The sequence below is a fragment of the Atractosteus spatula genome, chromosome 2, assembly GCF_055471065.1.
Source record: "Atractosteus spatula isolate fAtrSpa1 chromosome 2, fAtrSpa1.hap1, whole genome shotgun sequence".
NCBI lineage: Eukaryota > Metazoa > Chordata > Actinopteri > Semionotiformes > Lepisosteidae > Atractosteus > Atractosteus spatula.
In genome coordinates, this window is record NC_142707.1 from 28,943,853 (window position 1) to 28,971,280 (window position 27,428).

The window sequence follows — 27,428 nt, forward strand, 5'->3', positions numbered from 1 at the left end:
ATATTTTCTTCAGCAAAACTGACTTCAGGTGTTTCTTTCAGACAAATCAGTAGGACTATCTTGCTAAATCTTTTGGAGGCTCACTTGTAAACGAAAGCCTTATTTTAAAAAAATATAATGATCTTAAAACACGGACAAACCCAAAACTGATTATATAGGCAAGACATACAACACATTTTGAAACTGATACAAACTGGCTCTCCAGCTCAGATCTCTGTGGAACTGTTACATGAGGAGATTGACAGAGGAGAGAAAATGAAGAATGCCTCTAGTAGAGATCACCCTAGGAGGTTGTCACAATGTCACTGTTCTTGCACTAACAAAACACTCCAGCTATACTACTGTACTTTTTATTAGGCAAGAGGCAACCCAAAGCGCTCCATCATGAGACACTCCCAAAAGGCAGTTAGGTGCATTTAAGCCAGGGCTAGTAAGAAGGGTAAAGACTCCTACAATCCTCTGTGTTCAAAAATGGCTCAGCCTGGGGCCTCCTTATTAAACTTGGCTTCATTTTCTTCTTTCAACAAGACTTAACATGGGATGTTAATACAAATGTTGATGGATTAGGAAGGAAACCTGTAATATAGGCTCTTTTTCATTTCAGAGAAATTAAATATTAGCCATTGATTTAAAACAATGGAATACTTAGAATCTTCTTAATAATATCAATTAGGACTGTTGTCCCTTTTAGAAAATAAATGAAAGGAAAGGCTTTTAATGGCTAATTAATCAGACTGGTTTACACAAAATGTATATATTAATGTTCTGGTCTTCCTTTATTAAGACCTCCATAATGCTAAGCTGCTTTAAAGTTCATCTCACTTCTGCAGTCATCTCACTATAGGCCACTGCTCATAATCCCAGATGTAATAACTGTTTCGGGGTGGAGGCAAACACAAAACTACTCATTGCTGGTCAACAAACATCATCTTGGTCAGGAAACCCTTCTTTTAAATATGTATAAAACAAATATACTGTTAAAAAAATTAGGGAAGGAAAAAACCTATGCCAAGAACTGTTATGAAAGAGTGTTGGGGGGCTGATAAAATTATAAGAGAATATCAAATTAATATCTCAATCAAATAAGAATCAGGTCCTGAGATCAGTTTGCTTTGCAAGCAAGTTACTTAATTCTGCACTACAACATGATAATGCAATATGGACCTGGCAGCAATCTCAGACAGCATAAACTATTTTACAATAAATTACACCACTACACAAACACACAATGTTTACAAATATATGCAGATACTACAGTTCTGTGCATGTCAGAGCAATATAGACATAGAAAATGCATATTTCTGACTCTATAATCCAAACAAAAAACGCCTCAATGGGTGAAGGGGCAACTTTTGTCCTATTAAATGAAAGTATCTTACCCAGGACCAAATCCAGTTTCTAAATGTTTGTGCACAATTTAATGGGAACTGATTTCCCTATTCTAAACCTCAGGACTAACCAAGAACAGATGCTTTCCGCCTGAGGATACCACAATCTAGGACATTAGAATTTCTTCTAATAAGACAGCATACCTCTTTTATGAAGACTATGGTTCTCTTCCAGTTTTCAGATTACCTGTACAGAATGTGGTATCAAGGATGATGAAAGTATAAAAAACTCTTGTGGTCTAAGATTAATTTACTACCTAAGATGCTGCTGTTGCCTTCCTTTCCTCCTTTAATTCTCTCTTTCCTCCTCTTTTATTTTTACTGTCTTTCTGTATTTTTCTGTATATCTTACTCTGAGGCCTAGCCATTCCTGAGATCCATCCCTTTGAAGGCTGACATAATGACCACTAGTACTAGTATTTTTGGTTGTAATGATCTAACAGTAAATTTGATTAATCTGAGATAATCACACCTTTCATCATCTGTATCTTTTGCCATGTTTACTTGCCATCAAGGTCCAACCACAGCTCTGTAAATACAGCAAAACAATGCTCAAACAGTACACTGTAGAATCAGAAATCAATAAAGGAAGCACAACATCCACTGTAGATAACCCCCCATCTGTTACAATATAGATCTGTACAACTTATTTGACTGTTGCAACAATATTGAGGTTCAAATATTTCTTGTTAAGTTCATTTTCAAGATTTTAGTTATATGTTAGAGAACAGTTTGCTACTAGAATTTTAAAGCTAAACTCACATTTTGCCAGCTAACCATATCTTTTCATATTGGCAAAAAAAGGAATGCACACAGATCTTCAATGAGCATTGACACAAATCTGGGACTGAATAGAACATGGAATGGTTTTTATATACAGTAGAGTGCCATCCCCAGCCAGACCAGTTTTTAACTTCTTTGTTAATCAGAACTTACCACTAGGTTCCCAGTGCCAGTTTCAGTAAGTCTTACTCAGATGAAATTTTGGGTAATACTATACCTTTCAAAAGTGGAGCTGGTAGAACTTTTCAGCCAAATAATTGCTCTTTATTATACTACTAAATTTAGTCTGCACCAAAAGGAGGTTAATTCATAGAGGACAAGACACAGAACAGAACCACTTCTTACTGTAACTGTAGTTTAGTTTTAGAATGTCATTCTAGATATAAAAACTATGCAAAGCATTGCTTTTAAAATTATTAATAGACCCTACAGAAACAGTGGGGGACCGTTAGTGATAGTCTATTGTCAGTTCCAATAAGCAGAAATTCTTAAATTTCCTCCTTGAGGAAATCCTACGTAACTGATATTAAAATTATTTAATGTTAAAACACACGCTCACACAACATAAGAACACTTGCAGAGAATGAAATACTTTGCTGCTTAAGGAAATTCATGGCACACGTTATGAAAAACCTCATTATGCAACAACTGTGTTGCAATGGGACAATTGTATACAGTAGTAATGCAATGTTTATGAAACATGTTGCTGTGCTTTCTTGCATGACAAATGCAGTGCAGATAGACTGCAGTTCCAGAATTTAAAACAAACTGACATCCCCCATTGCTGCTAAGACAGATGACAAAGAAAAGAAATTACGTAACTGACCTCAACAGATGATTCAAACTGTCACTAAAAAACAGTTGTGAAACATAGTGAATATTACGCAAAATAAACTGAAACAGATATTCTAACCAGATTTTTCTTATTTTCATTCAGTGGTTGCCTTAAAACTTTGAAACCAGTCAATACAGTCATCTCAAGATTTTGTACAGAAGAAAGGCTACAAATAAAAAGCTGTTTGGCCCACCTTTCTCATTTAAATGTAAGTATTTTAGTCATCTAAGGGTCTCTCTGGTCTCTAACCATTCTCTGGGGGATCACAGGATCCTGGCTTCAGCAGTGTGATTGGGCTGTTTGTTTCAGACACACACCCCTCTCCTGTTTTCATTCTTAAGCCTATTTCCTCGTCATTGCGTTCTCAGACAGCATGTTCCATGCTTGTTTCTAAGAAGAAAAACATAAATGTTGCATTTATACCATACTGTACAGATGCAGCCACTCAGAACATGCAGTATTTCTTCCAAATGCGTTACTTGCAATGGCACGCGTTGTGTTATGCAATTCACTGGCCAAAGATGATCAGTAAGTGGCTCTTGTGGTGCATTAGATGTTAGTGAAAAAATTGCTTCATTTAATCTTTATCTCTACTGTGAATGTTTAAATACGTTTAATATGGAACATTAATATGGAATTTTACAAATAAAGTGAAAGTTTAGTAGCTGAGCAAAAAAGTATCAGAACCATAAGATCTCTGAGCATCATAAACAATATTTATTTAAGGAACATAAATATATTATACACACAGTACTGTATATGGCTGATAGTGGTAGCTAAAAATAAAAAAAAATACACAACTGTATTCCACCTTCTTCATAAACATTTTATGCATCAAAGTCTTTAACTCGGTCACTTACTGTGGTTATTTGTGGTACTGTGGTAAGTTATGTACTCATTCTAACTATACTCGTATACTTTATAAGAAGCTGTGATGTTTAGCCTCTTCTATGAATACTCGCTCTTGTTATTGTTGTAAACATAATAGTACTTTTATCCTATAATACTTTTTCTCCATTAATATCATATAGCAGGTAATAGTAGTGTATTCCACTTTCTTCTTAAACATCTGCATCAATTTCTTTGATCTGTTCACTTGTGATTATTTTGGAAACATTTTGATGTGTCTGTTTCAGCTAGTGTACAGTACGTTACTGAGTGATGCTTTGGTGCAGTGGGGGTAAGTGCGTTCCTATCACCCCGAAGGTCCCGTTTTCGATTCCCAGTCAAGGGAACTAATTTTATTTTTAACAAAGATTCCTTCTAAAAAAATAAAATAGAAATAATATGTACACTATATTAACATTTCTATTATTTTATACATCACAACATGTTAAATATTAAAATTATATTAATTAATCAGAGTATAATAACATCTCTGATTATTATTAACAATATTAATTTATTGATATTAAATATAAATATTCCAATTTAAATGCAATGCGTACTATATTTTTAATAATGTTAATATGAATGAATGATGTTAAGCATTGTGTTAATTATCACATTAATCTGGCCGTGTTTTTAGAGTACAACGTCATATAAGGGTTGGTGTGGTGATTATCATTAGATCACAGGACCTGTCTTATGCCTGCTCTTAGTGTTTCAGAATCCTAGGTCACATAGTTTGGGTCTTGTGCTTACAACAGTGCCTAAGGTTTAGTTGGGTGATGATCTCCCAGAATATGTACATGATTGACTGGAGGTTCGGGCAACCCTCCAAAATCATCATTTTTGTCAGCAAGTTTCTCAATTTCTCCTTGAACATGTGTCATAATAACTTTTTGATATCATTTGTCATTATTTCAACCAAAACACTTGTCCTTGATACATAAATTTTCCCAATGGTAAGAATACTTTTCATAGAAAGAACTAGAGGTATGTAAAAATAATAACGAGGTTGAAGCTGCTTTCACAAATTCCAAGGAAATCAGGAAATACAAAAGCAAAGCTGTGTGGCAGTAACAAGCTGTGAACATTAGAACATTAGCTGTGAATACAGGCTGCACACCAGCAACAGAATAAAATGGTATTCAGGACATCTTGGTTTTTGAAAAACCCTATTGCCCCATAATTTTATTGCCAATTACAATAGACATAAATTGGCCAATTTTATCCTATATTTTTTGTATGGGATAAAACAGAATTTCACAAGAATCTTGAATTGAGCTTAAATCAAGACAGATACCTAACACACTATTCTCTCCTCAAACTGCAAATTACAGACTTTTTAGAAACTACCACATAAAATACTGTACCACAATTTTTCAAAACCACACCACACTGATTGACTTGAAACTTGGCATGTGCCACCCTACTAAATCTTGCACCTACATATAGCAATACTTATTACCTATAACAGACCTTCACCTCCCCATCAGTCTCATATTGCTAACTGTTCATAAAAAGTGTCCCACCAATGACTCCAAAATTGGTAGGTTTCTCTCTAATTTTCTTTTAGTTTGATTACAGTTCAGTAGAATTGTTAAAGAAACGTGTAAATTCATCTCCCAGTTACCACTATTTTTCTCTGTCAATTCTCTATTTTCTCTTGCTCTGTCAATATCTACATTTCTTCTTTGTATGTAGGTTGTTTTGTTACACAGTGTAGGTGGGGACTTGCTTGGAAGCCTTCAAAACTGCTTAATGTTTTCTAGTACAAATTAGGCTCTTCCACCAGTCGCCAAAATTCTATCAATGATTTCCTTTAAGGTTGAGAGATGCAAAAAGTCACAGCACAGTTCAGTACTGAAGTGGCTGACTGCATATAATTTATAAGCTTTAAAACTGAAGTGATACCTGCCGAATTTCTCTTTGATTGTTAGGAAGAGAGCGAAAAGGAGAGCATCAATGCTTGTCCTAATGTAAATCTCTGAAAGGCTTTGTAGCAAATGATTTACACTACAAAAAGGAATCCCCTCACTATTTGAACCAGAATATTTGTGACAACACAATCTCCCTTTTTCTATTTCACCAAAAGTCTTATTAAACCTTAGTAATAAATACAGTTATAGCAATAACCAGGACAAAAATGGAAGACACTGAATGTAATAGCTTATATAGCCCTCAAAGGAAATTATGAAAATAGAAAATGTTTTTCTGTAGAAGTTTTGGCCAGGCATGTTTGTTGCCACAACACTAGTACAGTCCCAATCCTGGGAAGTTGTCGATGTGGAGATCTGAGTTATTACATTGTGATATTTCAATGAATCTGGAGAATCGTGTTCCTTATTCATCCCTGCAATGCATACTGTAACTTACACTAAAAACATCATTTTACTAAGGGAGGCAAAACAAGTGACTTCTACAAAATTCTATTCAAACACATAGTACTTATGGAGCACGGGCTATAGGATCCAGACATTTCTAGTTTGAGCCTAGATCATACCACCAGCCAAATATGAATGTGATCACTCAAGCAGGAGTGCACACAATAACAGAAGCTGGTGACAAGGATTAGGATGACTTGGCCAGAGCTTTCGGGCAACCACTTTGTCCTGTGAAATGCTAAATTCCTGCTAGTGTGCAGTGACACCAATGAGAAACACTGTTCTTATATTGGAGACTTCTCCTGTCAGACACTGTGGAGCTTGCAGACTTGGTAAATGATGAATGTTTCTGCAGGTGGGAGTGTCTTAGGAGGATGTCTGCACGTCTCAGTCTCTCAAATAGGCGCAGAAGTCACTGCTGCTAAAGAGTCAAGTCGTAAAAAACAACCAATTAATCCAAATTGTGTGTGTACATAAAGATGAGAATATCTGATGATTTCTAATTTAAAATGGCCTCATGTTTTTTTTTTCCCCACTAACTACTAACACTAAATTGTGTGCAGAACAGAAAAAGAAGGATGTAATTACCCTGCTACACCAAATTACCTAGACCTTATCCTAAAGCTATATCATATAAAGGTATGGTACCCTCCAAATTCACTGATACTTCTGACAAAACAGGAACAAAAAACACTGTATTACAGAATGAGTTAACAATTGGATAAGGTTGTGATATACAAATATAAGTGTAATAGTACTGCAGAGAGAAAAATTATATTTATCATAACTGAATTCCAGAGGATGAGAGGGTAACATTTATTCCCACCTGTTAATATTTTGAAACACGTACAGCACTATCTTAAGTAGTCAGAAAAATATACCATTGTATACAGTATATTAGAGGTACATAAACAACAGGAAACTGCAGGACTCAAAGCCATTTACTGTATTACTAACATCACATGTACAGGTTGAAATAATTTAGCTGGAACCTTCACAACATAACGACACCTGCTGTTGTAGATGGAAAGACAAGAAACAAAGGCCTGAAGCAGACAGCATGAATAGATAAATAAAATGAGTTTCAAACCTTACCTCCTTATCTGATTGTTCATAAAATGACTAAACCACTATCACACTATTAGATACACAGATATCATCACAGGATCACAAAGTCACAAATCAGGTCAAACACATTATCGTTTTCTCATCGGGGTTACAAAGATGGTGAATATTTAGCCTATAACAAAATGCGCTTCTTAAAAAGTTGAATTTGTTATAATATTTAAGGCAGGATGTATGGAGGCAATAAAATGTAAATGAGGGTCATGAGCACAAGCAATGGACTGATCATGAGAAGGCTCACGGGAAGATTAAACAAGAGTAAATACGTCAGTCCTGGCCGGAAACATTGACTTACTCAAAAATGTAAGGTGAAGCAGAAAAACAGAAAAATGTTATAAATCAGAGTTTGAATCAAATAATATTTCGTGCAAAACCACATTGAATATCAGAAATTCTTTTAGTTTTTACTTTTCACATGTTACTCCATTCACTACAATGCAGAATTCTGATTTGACTTTTAATCCAACTCAAGAGTTTCTGTATTTGTTATTGATATGGTTTCCTTTCTTGATTACTTTGTTTACAGAAAAAAACTAAATAATCTGAAATTAAAATTACCTACTATGTTTTACTACGTTTTGGTAAACTAATAATACAATTTGAAATTCATACCAAAGGTACCAAGGTCAGGCTCACACCCAGACCAACTAAGCAGGGAGTCAGTACTGCTAAGTGTCATGCCAGTATGTCGGCATGGTAAAATGTTTAATGGCAACATGAGGCTTTTCATAAAATCATTCTATACAGCAGTGGTGCTATATTTTCAAATGTATAATAGAACTGACAATAATATTCAATTGACATAAAACTAGAACACTTGAAACTTACTATTTAAACCATTTTATACATATTAATAAGAAGAAATTAAGGACACTGAGCATTTATACTGTAGCTAATTTTTATCATAGCTATAAATACATATTAAGCTATAAATATGTATACATATATTTTATATTATACTGTATATACATTTTAACATGCTCCCTGATGAGAAAATATCTTTGGAAATTATTATTAAAAATCTACCTAAGTGTATATGTAAATCATTCTTGCAAATAAAAACAGCAGTTAAATATGAGTGCCAGGCTACTGAGTCAGCAGGCACCGCGGGTAAAGATTCATTTTAACAGAGTGCTCTGGGAACATGGCCTGGTAACTGCAAGCTATAATTTATCCACAAACAATATTTCAAAAGGCACAAGCCTTCTCTTTATCTTTAACAACCCTGCCAATTCTGCCTACATGAACATAGCTCTTTGCTTCCACTGTAACCCTGCCAAACACCTGGCACACTTTCTCAAAATCAAAACCTCCTCTTCACTAAACTGCTCCCACCCCACCAAAAAAGGCTAGAAATTAAATTAATAAATTTATTAATTTCTGCCGCTCTGTACACTGAGTCATAGTACTAAGCCAGAAGACAACTTTTTAGGAAGTGCTTTCTTGACTCTTAACATAAAGAATTCCTTCTCTCTAAGAACAGTTACATTTAATTTCTTTTCTCTTAAATCAGTGTGATAACCTTCCATGCAAAATCTCTTTTAATCTCCTAGAACTGATATTGCACAATGTAATGTTTAATTTCTGTAACACATACCTCATACAAAGGAAATAGTACCGGGAAATGAAGAATATTCGGAATAAAAAAGCTTTACAAATACAGTACAGTATAATTACTGTGAATAAAGGAAGCAAAGGGATGCACACTGTATGTGAAGTCCTGTGCACATCACATGACCTGTATGTTTGGTAGATAAGAATTCTAGTGGAACTTTAGTATGTCTGTAAATTCAAAACCACAGAGTAAAACCCACATAAGAAATGAACAGATGAAACAAACCACATAGCCAAAACAGTAAAATTTCAAATTAACATGACCTTTAAATAATCATATGGAATGCTACATATGTCCTTTTAATATTTGGCGTGTGTTGTCCAACTCCAGCATTTGCTAATGTATGAATGTTATACTTCAGATTTTCAGAATTAATTTCTCAAGAGATGCTACAGCCACTAGACTTTCGCTCATAGGGAGTTATGACAGAAAAAAAAAAGATTCCCAGCACAGAACCTACTGTATGTCTATCAAAAGGGATCACTGGTAAAATTCTTAAAATATTTAATGTCATGGACACAAGTGAAGTGTTCCAAAGCAAAAAAAATCCATCAGTGCACCTGCAGGGTGCTTAAACTAGCATTCTTGGTGATGTGTGACATCCAGCTACTTTAACTGGTGTCTGGTACCACACGTCTGGATATTGCATACAAAAAAGCTTCTCCAAAAGGCCCAACAACAAAGCAACTGAAAGATACTGAAAGAATACGCCAGTTTTGCCTTTAGAAACAGAAGTACTGTCAAATTTTATAATTAAAATGTCAACAATTTCATAGCTCATAGGCTACTGATAAATCAGAAACCACATTTTATGTGATCCATGATAAATATCCATATTACTGTACACTATAGACAGGCAAGTTCATTTGGCCCAACTAATAATACAATTTGAAATCCACACCAAAGGATCTGGTGGCATATGTGCATCTGTCCTTTGAGATAAACAGGTATAGATATACGTATCCGCTTCACGCGTATATTTGATTTCAATGCTATACATTTCATTAGCAAAAACAACATTTTTTAATAATATCTCAAAATATCTCAAATGAAAGTGATCTTGAATATTCTCTTCACACAACCGTTAAGTTTGTTTTCACAGAAGTAAAAATATTTTATAATAAACAAACAAATTAATAGCAGAATGCTGACAACAGTATTTGAGACAGAAACTGCACAACAACATTTTTACCAGCAAAACCAAAACACAGCACCAAAGATTATACATCACAAGATACAAGAAGACCTAAGATTTTTAACAGTAACTGGATACAAAAGAATAAAGTAAAAGAGTCTTTTTCATAGGTATATTTATGTAACGTTTCTGTTTATATGATCAATTTTGCAGCAATGTACTGTACAATCGCAAAAGCAAAAATTTGCCAAAACACATATAAACCATTGTTACCTAACTTCCAGAGTAAAACTTAGCCCATGTGCCAAGGAAGTAAACAAAAGAAGAAATGGCTACCAAAGGACCCCTTATGTTTTCAAACCGACCAGCTATGGGAAAAAGCTAATACAGTAGGTAGAAATCGCTGTCATTCAGCAAATTCTGACCATTCAGAGACTTAGGGTGGGTTATTAGCTGTTTTCTGAGTTTTTTAGAAAACTCAGTGAAGAAAGATACAGTAACATAGCCTCTTGTCAATCTGTCATAAATACACACCAGAGGTGTTCAGAAATGTGTAAAACCCACTTTTTTCTCACATCATAAATGGACTCTTCAGCACTGCCATAAATCAATGCAATGAACAATTTATACTTTTCATTATGAATTATTTCACATTTTTGGAAGGGTGAGAAAACTATTCCAGGTCCAGTCTTTATATAATTTCATTAAGATTTTTTTTATATTTGTTCAATCACTTTCAAATTTTATACAGTAAGTAGAGCACATCTAAAAAAAAAATTGCATCATAGGTGTGCCACAACTATGATAATAGGAAGATAATAAAATGTGTCTGTGGTTTTTTTTTTCCTGTATTTGAACTGGATGTTTCTTTCCAATGTGTGAAGGACATAAAAATCTGAAGGTTCAAACAGGATATCCAAGGATGTTGGAAGGTTAAAGACCCAAACCAGGCCTGCACTGTGGATAATTTCCAAGATAATTCAATATAGTTAAGGGTACATCCATTACAGGAGGACACTGACCTGGATTTCAATTTGGGGGAGGGTATAGATAATGTTAATGGTCTTCAATATAACTGCAAATAGTCATAACAGACTATAGAAGTATAACAGCCAACAAAAGAGAAGCTTTTCTCTCCTGTTTACAATCACTGGTTATTAAGGTGGTTTTTAATATTGCAGCTTGTGTATTTCACAGAAATTGTGTAGCTTCTTAAAAAAATCACATATTTTAAAAAGTCAGATGCTGAATAATTAATTTGTAGATCTCAAGACCTTGAGAACAGGTAATCTGTGAATAAGTTATTTCAGAGAAGGGAAAATGTGTCTGAAGTCATTGCTGACATAAAAAAGTGAGATTGTCAAAAAGGGAAGACTGACCGCAAAAACACCTGTGCTACACACTTCCATGTATGCATGAGTGATACACTTGCTTTACTAGCAGGTATGGAGAAAAAAGATAGCAGTGTTTCCAGTCTATTTCAGTATAATGCATGATTTTGGGCTTGGATAAAAAATAGGCCAAATATTTATTTGCTGTAATTATAAAAGTATGCTATCGGTCTTGGATTCTTAATTAAGACATCTATGAGGCAAGGCAACATCAAGCAGTGTTGTGTTTATTTGAGATGTTCTGCAAAAACCATTTTTGCCAGTGGGATGTTGATGCAGACTGTAATCGTTTAATCATTTTAAACAGTGTATTCACTTTAAAAATTACTACTACTGTTATTAGGATAACTTTTATCCAAATTGACTTACATTTGCACCCACTTATACAGCTCAGTATTTATTCTGGATGAGAAGCAGCTCACATAGGTGAAGTACCTTGCTTATGGGTACAATATCTATATTTCATTTGTGATTTGAACCTATAGCCTTCCAGTTAGTCCAAAATCCTAATCACTGCTCTACACCTCTTCCAAAATTATACCAAAATGCCCATTTCTACTAACTATGGCATCAATTTCCTATTAAACTATTAAGTGTAGCTTTATGTAAAAACTGATCAGTTACACAATTCTAAACACAATTCTACACAATTCTTATCACCTTCTAGACTGATCTTGTTAAATATCTAGTGGACCAGTAAAGGAGCATTTTTTAGTCTGGACAATAATTTCTAACCCAAAGATAAAACAGAGTAACTTATTATTTTTCCTCTTTGTCTTTAATACACATTACCAGTAGTCCCTGATCAAACTTTAGCTTAGGGACTCCAATTTCCACAATCACCCCAGGACAACTTTGTGGCAGCATCTAATGTCTCCTGGTTACTAATGCACCTTACCATAAGGCAAGTTACAGTATGTGACAAATTAATTCAAATGACTACTCAAACATTTTGTTTTAATCTGGCCTTTTAAATACAAAGATTTTAAAGTCAATATGTCTAATACCTTTATAATAAATATACCTTTAATAATTAAATCTAGTCTCTATTGACATTTTTATTATTTTTATATACCACAGTATGTTAAGGGTTCACCTTTAATTCTCAATCTCTTGACCCCAGTGTGGTACTGGGGACGTATCCAATATTAAACAGTAACTTCAGCCCCAACCCCTAACTACCTGGACAGACTGAGAAAGCAATCTGGAGGCGTTAAGAATCCAGTTGCTGCAAATGCCGCAGTGTCGCAGTGATTAGTGCATTTGCATGATAATTATATTGTAATATTAATATATATTTTAATATTTTGTTATATTGCAGACTATAATAGATTAGAATATATCTGTAGTAGTTCAGGTGGTTGACACCTGACACCTGAAGAAGGCTCCACGGCCAAAACATTTCTTTCTTCTTTTTTTCAGCATGCAATAAACCTATTACTTGTTATATTAAAATATTTTTCTTACTTTAGTTTTAAAATAATAGCATGTGGCAGGCGATATATTCAATTTAAAGATCAAATAGTAGCAGTCACAATTATAATATAGTATTCAAAAGAAAATAATATAGCAAAGTCACAGAGTGATTCCACACAGGGAAGAGTAACATGCTATATCTTGGGAATGAAATGTAGGGGGTGTCATTGTTTGTGTCATCTGTAGTGTGCTTCATTTACAGGGCTGTACTTGAGTTCAATTCTGGAGTACTAACTGTATGTTATGCATGTTATCTCCATGTCCGCATGGCTTTCCTCAAACAGTTCAAAACCATAACCAGTAGGTTAAAGAATGTTTTTGGACATGGGTGCTGGCCTGTCCAGAGTGAATCCTGGATTGCAACATCTATAATTGCAAAACCATTCCAATTCAAATTCATTACGGAAAATATTAGACTCAAAACATGTTTACTCAAAACCTACAAATATTTTTAAATATGACTGAATTCTGTATGTTGATATGGTAGTGTTTCCGAAGTTGTTTTACAGATTTGTTATTAACTACTTACAGTAAGTAAACTTAGAACATAGCGCCCTTTTCAATGTGTGGCTCGACAGATGGGTTGAAAATTTAAAGTAAATGTTCTTTGAATTGCCTAGCAATTTAAAAAGGATTCAATGAGAAACTGAGTACAAAACGTCTTTGGTTTATAAAAAAAAATAGACACAGCTATGAAGTATTATGACAGTTGCTAGTTAAAGCCTTTTTTAAGAGAATGTAATTGTCTGATAATGTTTCCTTTTAAGGCTGAAATGCCAACTCTTCTGGTTTTTGGAGAAATTTACTGTTATCTTACTGTTCACACAAAAACGCACTTACTTAAGTAATCCGGTTGAGTAATCATACTTTGTCTCCTGGTCCTCATTGAATCTTTACACCCTCAGTATAATCAAAACCAATCAAAACACAACACCCGCTGGGTACACCGTGATCTCACATGCAGGTGTAAAATACAGTAGGGCTAATAACTTGTTTTAAAAGATTTCAGATTTATTTTATTTTTTATCTGTTGTAACTGTTAATAAAATGGCGAACATGATTGTGATTGCACTGTTCATCGCCTAATATTACATGACATACCTGTCAGTTAGTGGGTGGGTAGAAACTGTAAGGTCTTAGCGTTTTCACATTGAAAAAAATATGCATGTGCTGTGTTGATGTTATTAGTATTCGAATAAATAAGCCTGCTTTATTACTAAATCATCAATACTTCATCTTTTGGCACTCCCTCAAGGACTATATTCGGAAGACGGCAAAACAGAGCACAAAAGAAGAATTAATCATAGCAATTCACAGGTTCTAGGAGGAGCTGACCAAACAAAGCTGTAATCATTTTATTTAACAGACTTTTGTGTTTTCCCAAAGGCTGTAGAATGCAGTGGGGCCATTCAAGAATGTAATTTCATGAATGCATTTGTTCTGTCTTAAACTGTCACATTGTAAAATAACAAAACAATTTAACTTAAGAGGGAAGTGTAATGTTAATAGAAAAATAAATATAGCAAATAACATGAATATGACACTGCTTCTCAATAATGTTGAATGTTTTGTGTGTGTAAATGTCCAATAATACTATAAGTATATTGTGTAAAATATATTGTATACAGTATAAACAGTCCACCCTACCCTGCTTCTCTTCAGCTGGGACAGGGGCTCTAGTCAAGAGAGATGGGATATGACTAGCTCCAAATATCAAGATATTTTGGTACAAACCCTGCTGGCCTCTGACAGAAAGCTGAAGATGAAAAGGAATTTCACCTTCCAACATGATAACGACCCAAAGCACACATCCAAGTCAACCAAGGAAAGGCTTCAGAAAAGGAAGATCAAAGTCTTGGAATGGCCCATTCAGAGTCCAGACCTCAATCCCATAGAAAACCTGTGGAATGACCTAAAGAGGGCTGTGCACAGGAGACCCCTGTTCAAGGAGCTTGAACTTTTCAGCAAGGAAGAGTGGGATAAAATTGCAAAGTCCAGGTGTGCAAAGCTAACAGAGACTTATTCACCAAAACTTACTGCTGTAATAAATGCAAAAGGTGCTTCCACAAAGTATTAGTTGGGGGGGGGGGGGGGTGTACACTTATGCAACCAGGGTGTTGTATGTTTTTTAATATCAAATATTAATAATAATTCTCTATTTGTATCCATTTTTTGTTGGTTGCAAGGTCACATTAAAGATGGAAAAAAGTCTGACATGATTTATCTTGATTTCTGGCTTTACATCACAAAAACCTGCAGTTTCAATAAGGGTGTGTAGACTTTTTATATCCAATGTGTATTACTGTACTTACAGTATGTACTTGAAATGTATGCGAATGTTGTGATAATTGTATATGGTTTTGGCAACACATTCCTTTTCAAACACAAATAATTTCTCATATCCGCAGCTATAAAGTGTAATCATCACATTGTTTAGGTTACAAGCTTAGTTTAACATACAGTAGTGCTTGCTTAGCTAGCCTATTTGACTCTCAGTACCTGTTTAAAAAATGAAAAAAAAAACAAATAGTAGTTTGAAAGATCTGTGTTACAGTTACTAGCAGAAGAAACACTGCTTACTACAGAAAATTGTTTGTGCGATTAAAGGTGGCATAACTCTATTTGTATTGTGAAATTATATGGTCTCTTGCTGTCACAGTGTGTACAGTACTGTAGTTTTAAAACCAAGTGAACCGAGTATGTAGACAAAGACCACATAGTCGAATCACCTGAAGTGTAGCTTTGGCATACTGTACATCCACAGATATGCCAAAATAATAGTGTACAATGAACTACTGTATATACAGTAAATATAGTAGGATACCATATGGTTTTTAAAGCCACTACCGTACAGTTTGTGTGAAATACTTTTCATAATGAAAATCAAAAGTAAAATCATTTCCTAATTACTTGTGGATTAAATTAGCACTACAACAAAATATAGATTATTTTAATGTGGATGTAAACCTGAAAAAAACACATTGCGTTCACAACAAACTATAATATAAACTATTTTTTACATATCCGGCTGAGTAATTTTGTTTTGTAAAACAGACATTTTTAATATTAATTTAATATTTAACATACTGTTATATAGGGTTACAGTAACATAACATTAATACAACTTTAAACAGTATACAGATTAAATTCTTTAACTGAAAAAAGATTGTCCCTATGGGGCTGAGAATTGACAAGGAATCGAAACCTGGCATTTTTGGGTCACAAGCAATCACTGTGCCACCTGGCAGTTTTACAAAGCAGTGCAGTCCTGCAACAAAATATTTTTTTAAAGCTTGGTGCAATGTGGTATGTATACCATATCATACCTCATTATTTGTTGTGCATTCTCAATGGCTGGATCTGTATGTTATATGTTGATGAGCTCTTGACAAATTTCTTTAGGGGCAATAAGGGTTAATGCAATACAGTATGTGTGTCCTGAATTGACTGGCATCCTGTCCAGGGTGTACCCTGCCTTGCTCCGACTCCCTGGCAACCCTGTATTGGATAATGTGGTCAGAAAATGGATGGATGGTCTCCCTAAAGCTCCCCCATGAAACAATTTTACCAGTACTGGGGGTGTTGGTAGATAATGGCTGCCACATAAAGTGGGGCCTCTCCTACATATAGGAGGATAGTTTGCGATGCTTTAGGATAAAATGCACAATAAAAATTCAATTAACTATTATTAATCAACGGAAACCTTTATTGATTGCCCCATCTGCAAAGCTGCTGAAATGAACAGCAATATTAAAAAGAGGACAAGACATTATTCGAACCAGCTTGAGTTCAATTAAAATGTAAAACTTCATCATACTGTACATTTAAACAAAAAAAAAGGCAAATATGATGTAATGAGAATAAATGGACAATGTAATATAATCAAGATAATCAAAAATCCTGGCTGCTTCAACCATGTTCAAATGACAGTATGCTGCAAGACTGTTCACTGGGCTGATATGCCCACCCCCATCTTAATATACACCTAATAAACACAGATGATAAAAAAACCTATATTGTTGCCCGTGCAATGCTTTCCTAGACCTGAAATCATCCAAAATCCTAGCAGGAATCGAATGTCAGGGATTGCCTGCCTGCTGTACTTTCGTAGAGTATATAACAAGAATTTTAAGACAAATCCACATGTAAAAGAGTCTTTTATCAAAGCCCCTAGCAACCTCTCTTTTCTCATATGGCTTTTATCAAGATATTATCTGTGGGTAGGTTTCCATGGAAACCAGCCAAGACACAGAAGATTCAACGGGGAAGGAAACATGGTGAAGGACAAAGATTGTGCTTGTTAAGAGACCATCAACAGGCTGGTGCGATGTTCCCTTCTTGGACTGAGGCTCAGCAGCTCCCAGGTGAGGCAGATTTAAAATTTTAATTTTAAATCTGCCTCACTTAAAGTGACGTTAAAATCTGTTTTGTGAAGTCATCATGTTACGTGGACAACCGTGCTCAGAAGTTGCTCTTCAAAGTTACCTGATTAAGGTAGAGCAGGACTTACAGTACAATGCCAGTTCAATGCAACATTCTTCCTAGATGTTAACACTGGAAGTAATTTTAAATTCACTACAATGTGAAAAATACAGTGTGAAAAAGAAGGGAGAAGTTCCCTTTTCCACTTTCCCCTCCATTTCTGTCTCACAGTATAAGATAACTACTCCTTTAGCTACTCCTTTAAGAAGTCTAAATCTCTGGCATTAGACACTGGCTTAAGTCACACTTATAATCATCTCATCTCACAAAGACAGATCAAATGAAGTGTTTCTATTTCAACAAGGATGAGGGGGTGGGATGTCTTTAACAATTCTGGAAAGCCAGATTACTATTATTTAACTCATGACATTTATCGCTAAGACCGATTTGAACTTTTTATTTCCAACATTACCAAACTGAAGAACTGAAGAAATGTTATGGATTTGCAGAGAATTGACTTTTTCACAGCTGTCAACAGGATAAAATTTCTGGAAGACTGGCACAGTTCTGTGAATGACAACTGCCTGCCTGTTCATTGTTTATCACAAGTCGAAAATAAGCTTCCCCTCACCATTAATCTGAGATAAAATGACTCCTGGCTCTTACAGCCCATTTCCTTCTGTCTCGTCGTGGATGCCACAAACCAGTACTAACTGTGACTGCAGTAATTCGCACTCCTGTGTGGCAGTCTCATAGACGAAGAGAGGATCTGACAGACATGACCGTCATAACATACTTTCCTGAACACAACTGTTGTTCTGTAAATTATTATGCTTCTTTCAAAAGTGGCTTTAGCAGCTGGCAATCTGATTTTTTTTTCTTTTTTAAGTCTTATTAGGTCAGCTCCTTTCCAAGATTGCTTAATTTAAAAATGTATAAGGAATTTTCTAATCTATAAGATCACTTTATTAGCCCTATACAATTTCTTGCATTAGGAATTTGTCTTTTCACATACCCCAGCTTGCTCTCCATGATACTATACATACAGTACACATGTACGCACACATAAGTAAACACACAAAATGGTGTTTTCCACATGCTGTAAAACTGTATGTGGGGCTTCAATGATGCATAATTACATCTTCTTCCTGCACAAGCAAAAATACTCTTATTAATTAGGTATAGATCTATATTTCTTTAAAAGGGTCACAAAGCATGTACTGTATGAGTTTCTAAGACCTTTCTAAAACCTTATCCAACTTTATTGATCGATTTTTGTTTGTAATATTATATTTATATTATATAGAGGTATTGTTTTGTTAGGGAATCTTTACAGCATGGTATTGTTAATAGGTTGAACTGTTGCAGGCTCAGCTGAGGTTCATCTCTTGCAAAACACTGCTGGATTATAGTGCTAAAAAGCTCTCTATGAATCTAAATTTAATTAATTCATTCTCTCAGTACTTTTCAAGAGTAATGCCATTCAGAAATTACTTCCATATAATAAAGTACAGCATACTGCATTGGCGTTTAAACATTTGTAAGTGTTAGGAATCTTTGAAATGCTGTATAATTCACTAGCCACGGAATAGCGTTGTCCACTGAATTTGCTGAAAATCCTATTAGTTCTTCTCAAACAATCATGAATGACAAAAGAACACCACTTGTTACAAAAAGCTATGAGACTTCACTAACTGACCAACAATTATATGTGTACATCCCAAGATTATGGAAGGTACTCATGTACAATATTCAAACACAATGCACTTAATGTGTCACAGGTTGAAACATCTTAAAACACATCCATTTCTGGATCACTGCACCATTTCCTATTTTTGTAAGAGTTAGGCAATCAAACATCTGGTGTTTCTACTGAGTCACAGAAATCTGGTAAAATCATGCAATGCATGCATGTTCAGTGCTTCCAATTCCTTATAATATTGATTTTTTTCTTTTTACTTGCATAACAAAAAGATACTAAAGCAAACGGTAATATCCTAGTGGCAGGGACCCTGGAAGCATTAAAACCTGAGAAACTCCTGAGAAGTGCCACTGAGATTTTGTCTCAGGAGAGGGTGAAATCAGTGTTTTGAAGCAGATTAGTTCTGATGTTTATAAATTATAATAATTAATTTTCTGTTTCTCATACACTCGTTCACAACTTTCTCCAGCCTGTACCCTTTGCCCTCTCTGCCCTAAGAAAATATTCTGAATATTCAGCAGCACAACTGAAATATTTCCATATAGTATGAAAATTCTTCACAAGCTTTATGTAAACTTTTCATAACATTGTTACTAATGTAATCTGAAATGACGGTAACTCCAAAAAAACTCAGCGAGCCCTCAACGCCATATAATTGTCAGCCTCTATGTGCTGACAGTCTTAAAACCACTTGACACCGCACTGGTCCTAAATGACAGAAATCATGATTAAACCTAAAATACTGGTAATCTCAAGATTAAGCCTAAAATACTGATAAAGCAAAAACTTTTCAAAAATGTTTTAAGTCTTGCAAAAGTATTCTTGTTGTTCTGCAATTAAAATCTTATCTTGAATCATATGCAATAACTGGAACTTTGCAAGTGTTAATAGCATTCTCCCTACAGTTTCCTATTTAAATTTTTGTGCCACCATTACTTGCTATACAACTACAAGCCATGTTAATATCATATCATTTAAATGAACCTAAAAAATGCAATTTTTTAATATTTTAAAGCTTTCATATGTGGACACTCTGTACAGAATATATCCTACTGGTATCAACTACTGTATGGTAAAGTAACAACCAACATAAACAATCATCAAGCGAATTCTGACCACATCTGCCACTCTTCAGAAATACAAGACAAAAATGTTCATATACGTCTTACAAAGAAACTTTCTTTATCGTCTACAAGTTTCAGTGTCACTCTACTACTGTAAATAATAAATTATTTATTTTAAAAATACTCATTCAATGTAATTGCACTAGATCTGCTTTAGTAGCAACTCTCCCTTAGAAACATCACATTACAATAATAGTGGATACCCACGAAAAAAAGATACATCACTGGATGCAGGATATGCAAATCATTGTTCGAATGCTGCTCTGTGTTTCTAGACGCAATAGTTGATGACTATTTTTTTGTGGTGCAGTGTCACACACAGGAAAGCACATTTACTGGTTCTTAAAGGCAAAAACATTTTGCTTCATTTTGGTTGTTGTGAATATGCCAATATGTCTTGTGTCAACCACAATACTGGAGATGCCAATTCACTATTGATTGACCTCAGGGACCGTCTTAATGCCACCTCTTCTCTGATACTGGCAGGACAGTACAAAGCCTTTACATTTGTTACATACTGTATGTTTTAACACTCTGCACAGTGAATACATACTATGAACTCACCTGTGAAAGTATCAGCTGTATTTCAGCACGTTTTAAAATTTTGTGCTCATTTGCCCAAAATAATGATTATTGTATTTCACTTGTCAGAATCAAGTGAAGGTCAATTGCTTAATTACTTTTAATATGAGTATATCACTTCAGTGACAAGTACTGCATTTCAGAGCAAAACACTGCATGACTCATCCAAACTAAAATTACTAAGTTGTTCTTAGAACATCCACACATTTTGTGCCTTCATATTCAAAGGACAGAGTTACACTTTAACATTTGTAATTATTGTTTTATTGCAATAAAACAAAAGGACTCATAATATCATATTGGTTACTGTTGTTGTAATCTTCCTAGAAACCTTTTAACATTTCCTTAAAACAGGATGTGAACACAGTATTGTTACAAAAAGGTATATCCTACTGTAAAAAACAGACCAGGATTTAAGTTAACTCAAAACCTCAGCGAGTCCCTAACAACTGAATATGTCCCTTCTAACAGACCTAAAGCAGCAGGTTCTTGAAAGCATTCAGCAGGATTCCCCAGGCCTACAAAACTGTACACAGTACCATAAACTAATCTAATAAAACACAATGATTCTTGTGAAGAAGCACAACACCAGATTTTTTTTTTCTGAACAGGAGTATATATTTATCAAATAAGAGTTAAGAGTTACTGAAAGTTTTTTTCAGATATATATGAAAAGTGTATAATTTTATTATTTTTAATTAGGGGTTAGTTTATGGGCTATACCTATAATTTACATGAGATAAACTCACCAGTAAATAACTGGATAATGATTTTTACAGAATCTGTGACCCTATCTTTTCAAATTTGTTTTTCTTGTTATTAAGTAAAAAAATAATAGTTGCAAAATTAGTACAATTCATTAAGATATTTAAACCTGCTTAATATCACTATTACAGTGTTGAAGTGGACTCAACTGAAGTGATTCAGCAACATAAAGCCACTAACCACATAGAAGTGCTTAGTTGGGGTATTTCAAGTTACAAACACCACTGATGGCTGCATGTTAATAAAGATTTTTTTTCAACCGAATTACAACTTTAATTTGTTCAGAAAAGTTTAAATAGGTATTTGAACAAAATACCTTATGGAAATATGGGATGAAATATGGACATGTGAAAACCACAAAAGCCAAAAATATGGTCGATATCACTTCACTGTTTTTTTGGCATTTGTTGTGGTTTACTTTATGGAGATGAATTAAAGGTATTTAATGCATCTTTTGTTATTGATGCTTGCTTTACATATTATGCGTTCACCGCTTTTTTTCTTTAACATTTTTAAATTCATGTGACTGCTCCTTTCGTGTTTTTCCTTTGTTCTGAGCTCCTGGAGCCTCCTATATGCTACAGCTTGGGAAGAATTTCAATCTGATTATTTTGGCTAACATATGGTATCCGTAATTCTTCTTTGGCTCTACCTTCCTTCAGAGACTTTTCCAAGTCTTTTTTATTCTCCCCCTCTCTCGCTCAAGTCTCCTAGATTTCTGAAAGCCACCCAAATCTTCATTAGGCAAAGCTTAGTGAGATTTCATGTCTGGACCACTTCGTTTTAGTTTTTAGCACTTGAGATAAATCTGTCCAACTGCTCAAGCTAAAATTGACAATATATAAAATTACATGATGAAAATGTTTTTTTTCAGATACTTTTAATACTGTATGTTTAATTTGTTAAACAAAACTAGCAAGGCAGTGTAAGTTGGCAACTGGAATTGAAGTGTCAAGAATAGGTTAAAACATAGGAGGTCAGCATAGAGACATCCCAGATCCACGGAAAAAACATAATCAAAAACACACAAGGATATTAAAGGATTGCCATCAGTGCCGTGAAGGCAGTGAATGGTCCGAGTCGACTCCTAGTCGGGGAGTCAGATGCTCACTTTTAGGTCTGGCAGTGAGCAATAGAGGCTTACAAAGACACTATTGATGTGCAGCTCAGTGGAGTCAGACCCTCACTGGCATAGAGGCAATGAGAGGCCGGGTTCTATAATTTATATATTATATAATGGTTTTATATTAAATCAAATTCACAAAAATTAACTACAGACTGTCTTTTTTTTTCAATTCAGCTGAATGAGACAAATTGAAAGTTACATCAGTCAGGATCTCGGAGTTCAATAAGCGAGCACATGGGTGTAAAACTTTTTGCATAACAAGACCGTCAAAGAAACAGACCTTAAGTTTAGATCAGATGACACAGAAGGTGTCGGAACTGTTTCACATGACAGCCTGGAATTCCTCCAAATGCAACGTTAATCACTCACTGCGCCACCTGGTGGTTTTACAAAGTAGTGCAGTCCTGCATCTGATTATTTAAAAAAAGTAAAAAGGTATGTTTCAACGTGGTGAAACAGAGTATACTATTTGCAGCATCTCACATTATGCTTTGAAAATTCTGAATGGCTGGATCTGTATAGGACTCTGGGATCCTCCGAGATATAAATCTGTATAAACGCTATTTTATCTATCTGTAGTAACGACTTTTTTTTACAAAAATCAGAGTAAGGAAGAGGAAGAGAGGAAGAAACTTGGGAATGACATCTGAAGTTGTTTTTTTGTGTTAAAAACATAGAAAAACAAAAATGGATAGAGATTTAATAAATTAATAATTTTAACGATCTGAATAGTATTATTGGTACTCAGGAGGAGGTGGCTTCAGGGGTCTCCAAAAATGTACTGTAAAAAATCATTTAGCTATGTTCATATCACTTTTATATAACTTTAAGACATTTTTTACATACAGTATTATTCTTGTTAAGAATAATTAATAGCTATGATTCTGCAAGCCTGTTTTACCCCAATTCCCAAGGATCAGTGAACATACAATTCAGTGCCACTTATAAGTACAGGATAAAGTGTGATCGGATTACCATCTAGAGAATGCAACACTTAATAGGCATATTCATATCATGAAAGAGCCATACAGAGCCATACAGTGACTATAATGAATGATCCCCATACTGTGGACTTTTCTATCCCAGAAGGCAAATACAAAAACATAAAACTTTTTTGCTTCTAAACAAGAATATTCATTTTAAAACATTATACTACTGCTTACATATTAGAGGGATGAAATACATAATTATTCAATTTACTTCAACATTGTTTTATTATTTAAAGAGTTGTTTGAGGACTATATACAGTACAGTATATGCAGCTTACAGTAATAAGCCATGAGTGACAAGTTAAAATGTGTAAAAGTTTATCAAGCATTTAAAAACAGAAGGCTTATATTAAAAAATGGTCAAAGTGAAAGCAGAGGTAACAGTATTTTAAAAAAATAGTGGATGAAAGCCAAATCTACAATGTCTACTGTTTGTTTGGAGCTTATGTGACAGGAGAATTTAATTTTATGATATTGTATGCCATTAGCAAGATGTGAGCAGACTTTACATTGTACAATGGCTCCAGACTTTCTTGTGGCAAATACTGGTAACACTTAACTCTCCCTCTCAAATCCTCTCAAATCAGAACTTCAAAAAACCTCCTCACCAACTGCTATGGTTAGAAACACTCAGCTACTGAAGTCCAATACACTCAGAAACCTAGGATTTCTCCAGGACACCAGCCTAAATTTCAACGGACACAATGCATTTACTATAAAACATTGTCAGCCATATGTGAAACACTGCACAGTACTCTCCTGTAGTTTCTGTCTCTTCCCTATTATTATACTACTACACTATGTTTAGAAAACTAAAGTCCATTAACAAACAGTGTTAACTTATTACAGCATAGCTGGCTCTTGTACAATAACTGATGTTTTTTGAACTACAGTAACTCCAAATTTCCACCTGTCAGAGTAGAACTTCATCCTTAAAACCACTCTGTCCCCTTCCAGTACTAAGGTCATCTGACGAGGTACACTACAGAGATTTGTACTCTGAAACTACCCCTCTCCTCAGTCTGACATGAACTGAAAAACTATTGATCACCTGACTTTCCTTCAAACCACTTCCTTTCTTAAAACCACTGTGATATTGTGCTTGTTCTCATCTATTACACGAGCTTCTTCCTCTTTCATACTGATTTCTTCATTCCTTAAGCCACCTTAAAAATGTTAACGTCTTTTTTGACGATTTTCATAAAAAAACAACTTTTTACTATTAGTAATAAATACTATAGTTCAGGTGGGTAGCTGCGACAGGCTGCAAAGAAACAAGTAATGAAAAGAGAAGAAAGAAAACGCAACGTTTACACCCCAAGAAGGCCCCACAGCCGAAATGTTGTTTTCTTTCTTCTCTTTTCAGCATGGAATATACCTACAGTATTACTTGATCCAAATAAATACTACACCTGCGTTAGGCTATGTCATGTTGTCATTACGTGGTTCTAGGTAACACATTTGAGATGAAGCTCACCATGAAATATAATTTAAAAAAACTTTCAGCGCAGTAAATTTTAAACCATACAGCACAAAATATTGTTACCAAAAATTGCGTTTGCTCAACACTCAAAACTGTACCGCAATCACACCAAATAGGGCAGGTTCACACAACACGGTATGGATACGTACAGTAATATGTAAAGTGTTGTTTTCCTTATACTGAAAATTACCCTGTAGGTAATGTAACCATGTAGAAACTGTAGGTAGTACTGTATTCTCAACATTAAATCAAGCAATAGTAAAGGTGACTCACGCATCTCCACGTGCGCATGAAAGAATCTGTTCTCCGGTATAGCAACGACTTTATTGTTTTAATTCAGACAATACCTTCTTTTCTTCCAAATGATAACAAGGGTCTGGCAGTTGTTTTAAACCAGTTCTTTAAATTTTTTTCATTTCCACGCACTGAAACCAATAATACTGTAAGTAATCTAATTTTCAATAAAAAAAACTGCCTGGTTATTTATAATGGGATTTCACAACCACTGGGCGGCACTGTGGCGCAGTGGTTAGAATTGCTACCTGATAGCACTGGGGCCCTGGATTCAATCCCAGACCTGGGGTGCCATCTGTGTAGAGTTTGTATAGTCGCCCCATGTTCGTGTGGGTTTCCACCGTTAGTCCAGAAACATAGTAGGTTAATTGGCTTCTAGGGAAATAGTCCCTGATGAGTGAGAGCGTGTCTATGTCTACTGTACGTGTGCCCTGGGTTGGACTGGCATCCCGTCCAGGGTGGACCCCGTCTTGCGCCCGTTTCTTTTCGGTATGGGTTCTTTCCCCCCCTGCGACCCAGAATTGGAAGAAGCGGTTAGAAAATGGAGGGATGTATTTCACAACCACTAGACTTAATATTATTTCTAAAATCAACTGAAATAGGTGACACAATAAAGGTGATGTCTGAGCGCCCATTATAAAGCGCCGCACAATTTTGCGAGTTTCCAGTTTCCAGTGTGCCGCGCTACATGACTGCAGACTGCAGACTGCAGACTAAAGTTTAGTTAATATACTTGATTAACAAAGCTTACCTGCTATGTCCCATAGCTGTAATCTCACCAGAGTCTTGCTGTCCCAGTTGATAACTTTTAGAGCGAAATCGACTCCGATAGTAGCCCTGTAATGCTGTGAAAAGAGCTGATGGACGTAGCGCTTTATAATGCTCGTTTTCCCTACACCCAGCTCTCCAATAACCAAAACTTTAAACAAGTACTCCTTACACTCTGACACAGAACCACTCGCCATGACAGAAACTCTCTTTAGCCGTCTCTCGCGGTTGCCTGTCCTACTAACTGTCAGTACCTGTAGCACTGTCGTGCTATACCGTTGGGGTACTCGTTTCGTTTCGAAAGTACAATCCCGCAGAAAAAAGCACTTTCCTCTTTTCCTGCTCCTCTTACTCAACAACCACCTGACTGAGTCACAGGACCCGGAAACTCGAGTTGAACCTCCCTTTTGTGTGTTCTAGGTTTGTGTTAGTACACATATATTATGGAGAGGGGGGAAGTTCCTTCTTACTGCGTGTTTATGGGTATTTTAAAATAATTTATTTCCCCCATCCAAATCATTGGTGGGGTGTGTGCTTTTGTCTAGCTATCCAAGAGTTCTTGAATGCAAACGTCTGGAGTTGACTGCTGCTGTACCTGTGGACGGTTATGGAACACGATTGGTAAAAGGAAGAAAACGTCTGAGTTTCAGCTCATTAAATCCAGTCTTCCCCCTAATACTTATGCGCTGCAGAAAGACTTTCTAATTTTAATTTAACCTGCTTACAACACCCTATGGAAAAACAATATGTTCTTAAAATTAACCAGGAGGGTGGAAAATATTCGAATTTCGGTTGTGTCAAATCTTCAATGGATTGTGTAATGCTTGCTAGACAAACATGAAAAGACAGTGCTGGAATATGTCTTAAAGCTAAGTGGTTTAAATCGGGAACACCTCACTAATTTTAAAAGGATACGCAACCTTCCCAGAAACCCAAGGGCACAAAGTTGTTTACACTTTCTTGGCTTCTACCGTGACTTTGTCGAAACTTGTTACTGTAACAATTAACATTACAGCCGTTTCCACTTCTCTTCAGCAAAAGTTAGCTGATATTCATCATGATAAGTGCTGTATAGTAATCCGTTCCAGTGATACATTAAACCCACAAAAAAACATAAAATACTACTTGAGAATTATTAAAGGAAAACCTAGTATCA

The 27,428-nt window shown here is 35.2% G+C and overlaps 1 protein-coding gene across 1 annotated transcript in view; it reads right to left on the reverse strand.

The window, feature by feature from the left end:
* rab32a (RAB32a, member RAS oncogene family) overlaps positions 1-26,566 on the reverse strand; it is a 48,808-nt gene extending 22,242 nt beyond the window's left edge. Inside the window, exon 1 of the mRNA XM_088938445.1 lies at positions 26,256-26,566. Within this exon, the coding sequence (XP_088794571.1) occupies positions 26,256-26,469 (214 nt within the window). The 5' untranslated portion in view covers positions 26,470-26,566. The remainder of the gene's footprint in view (positions 1-26,255) is intronic.
* Positions 26,567-27,428: the final 862 nt, after the last annotated feature.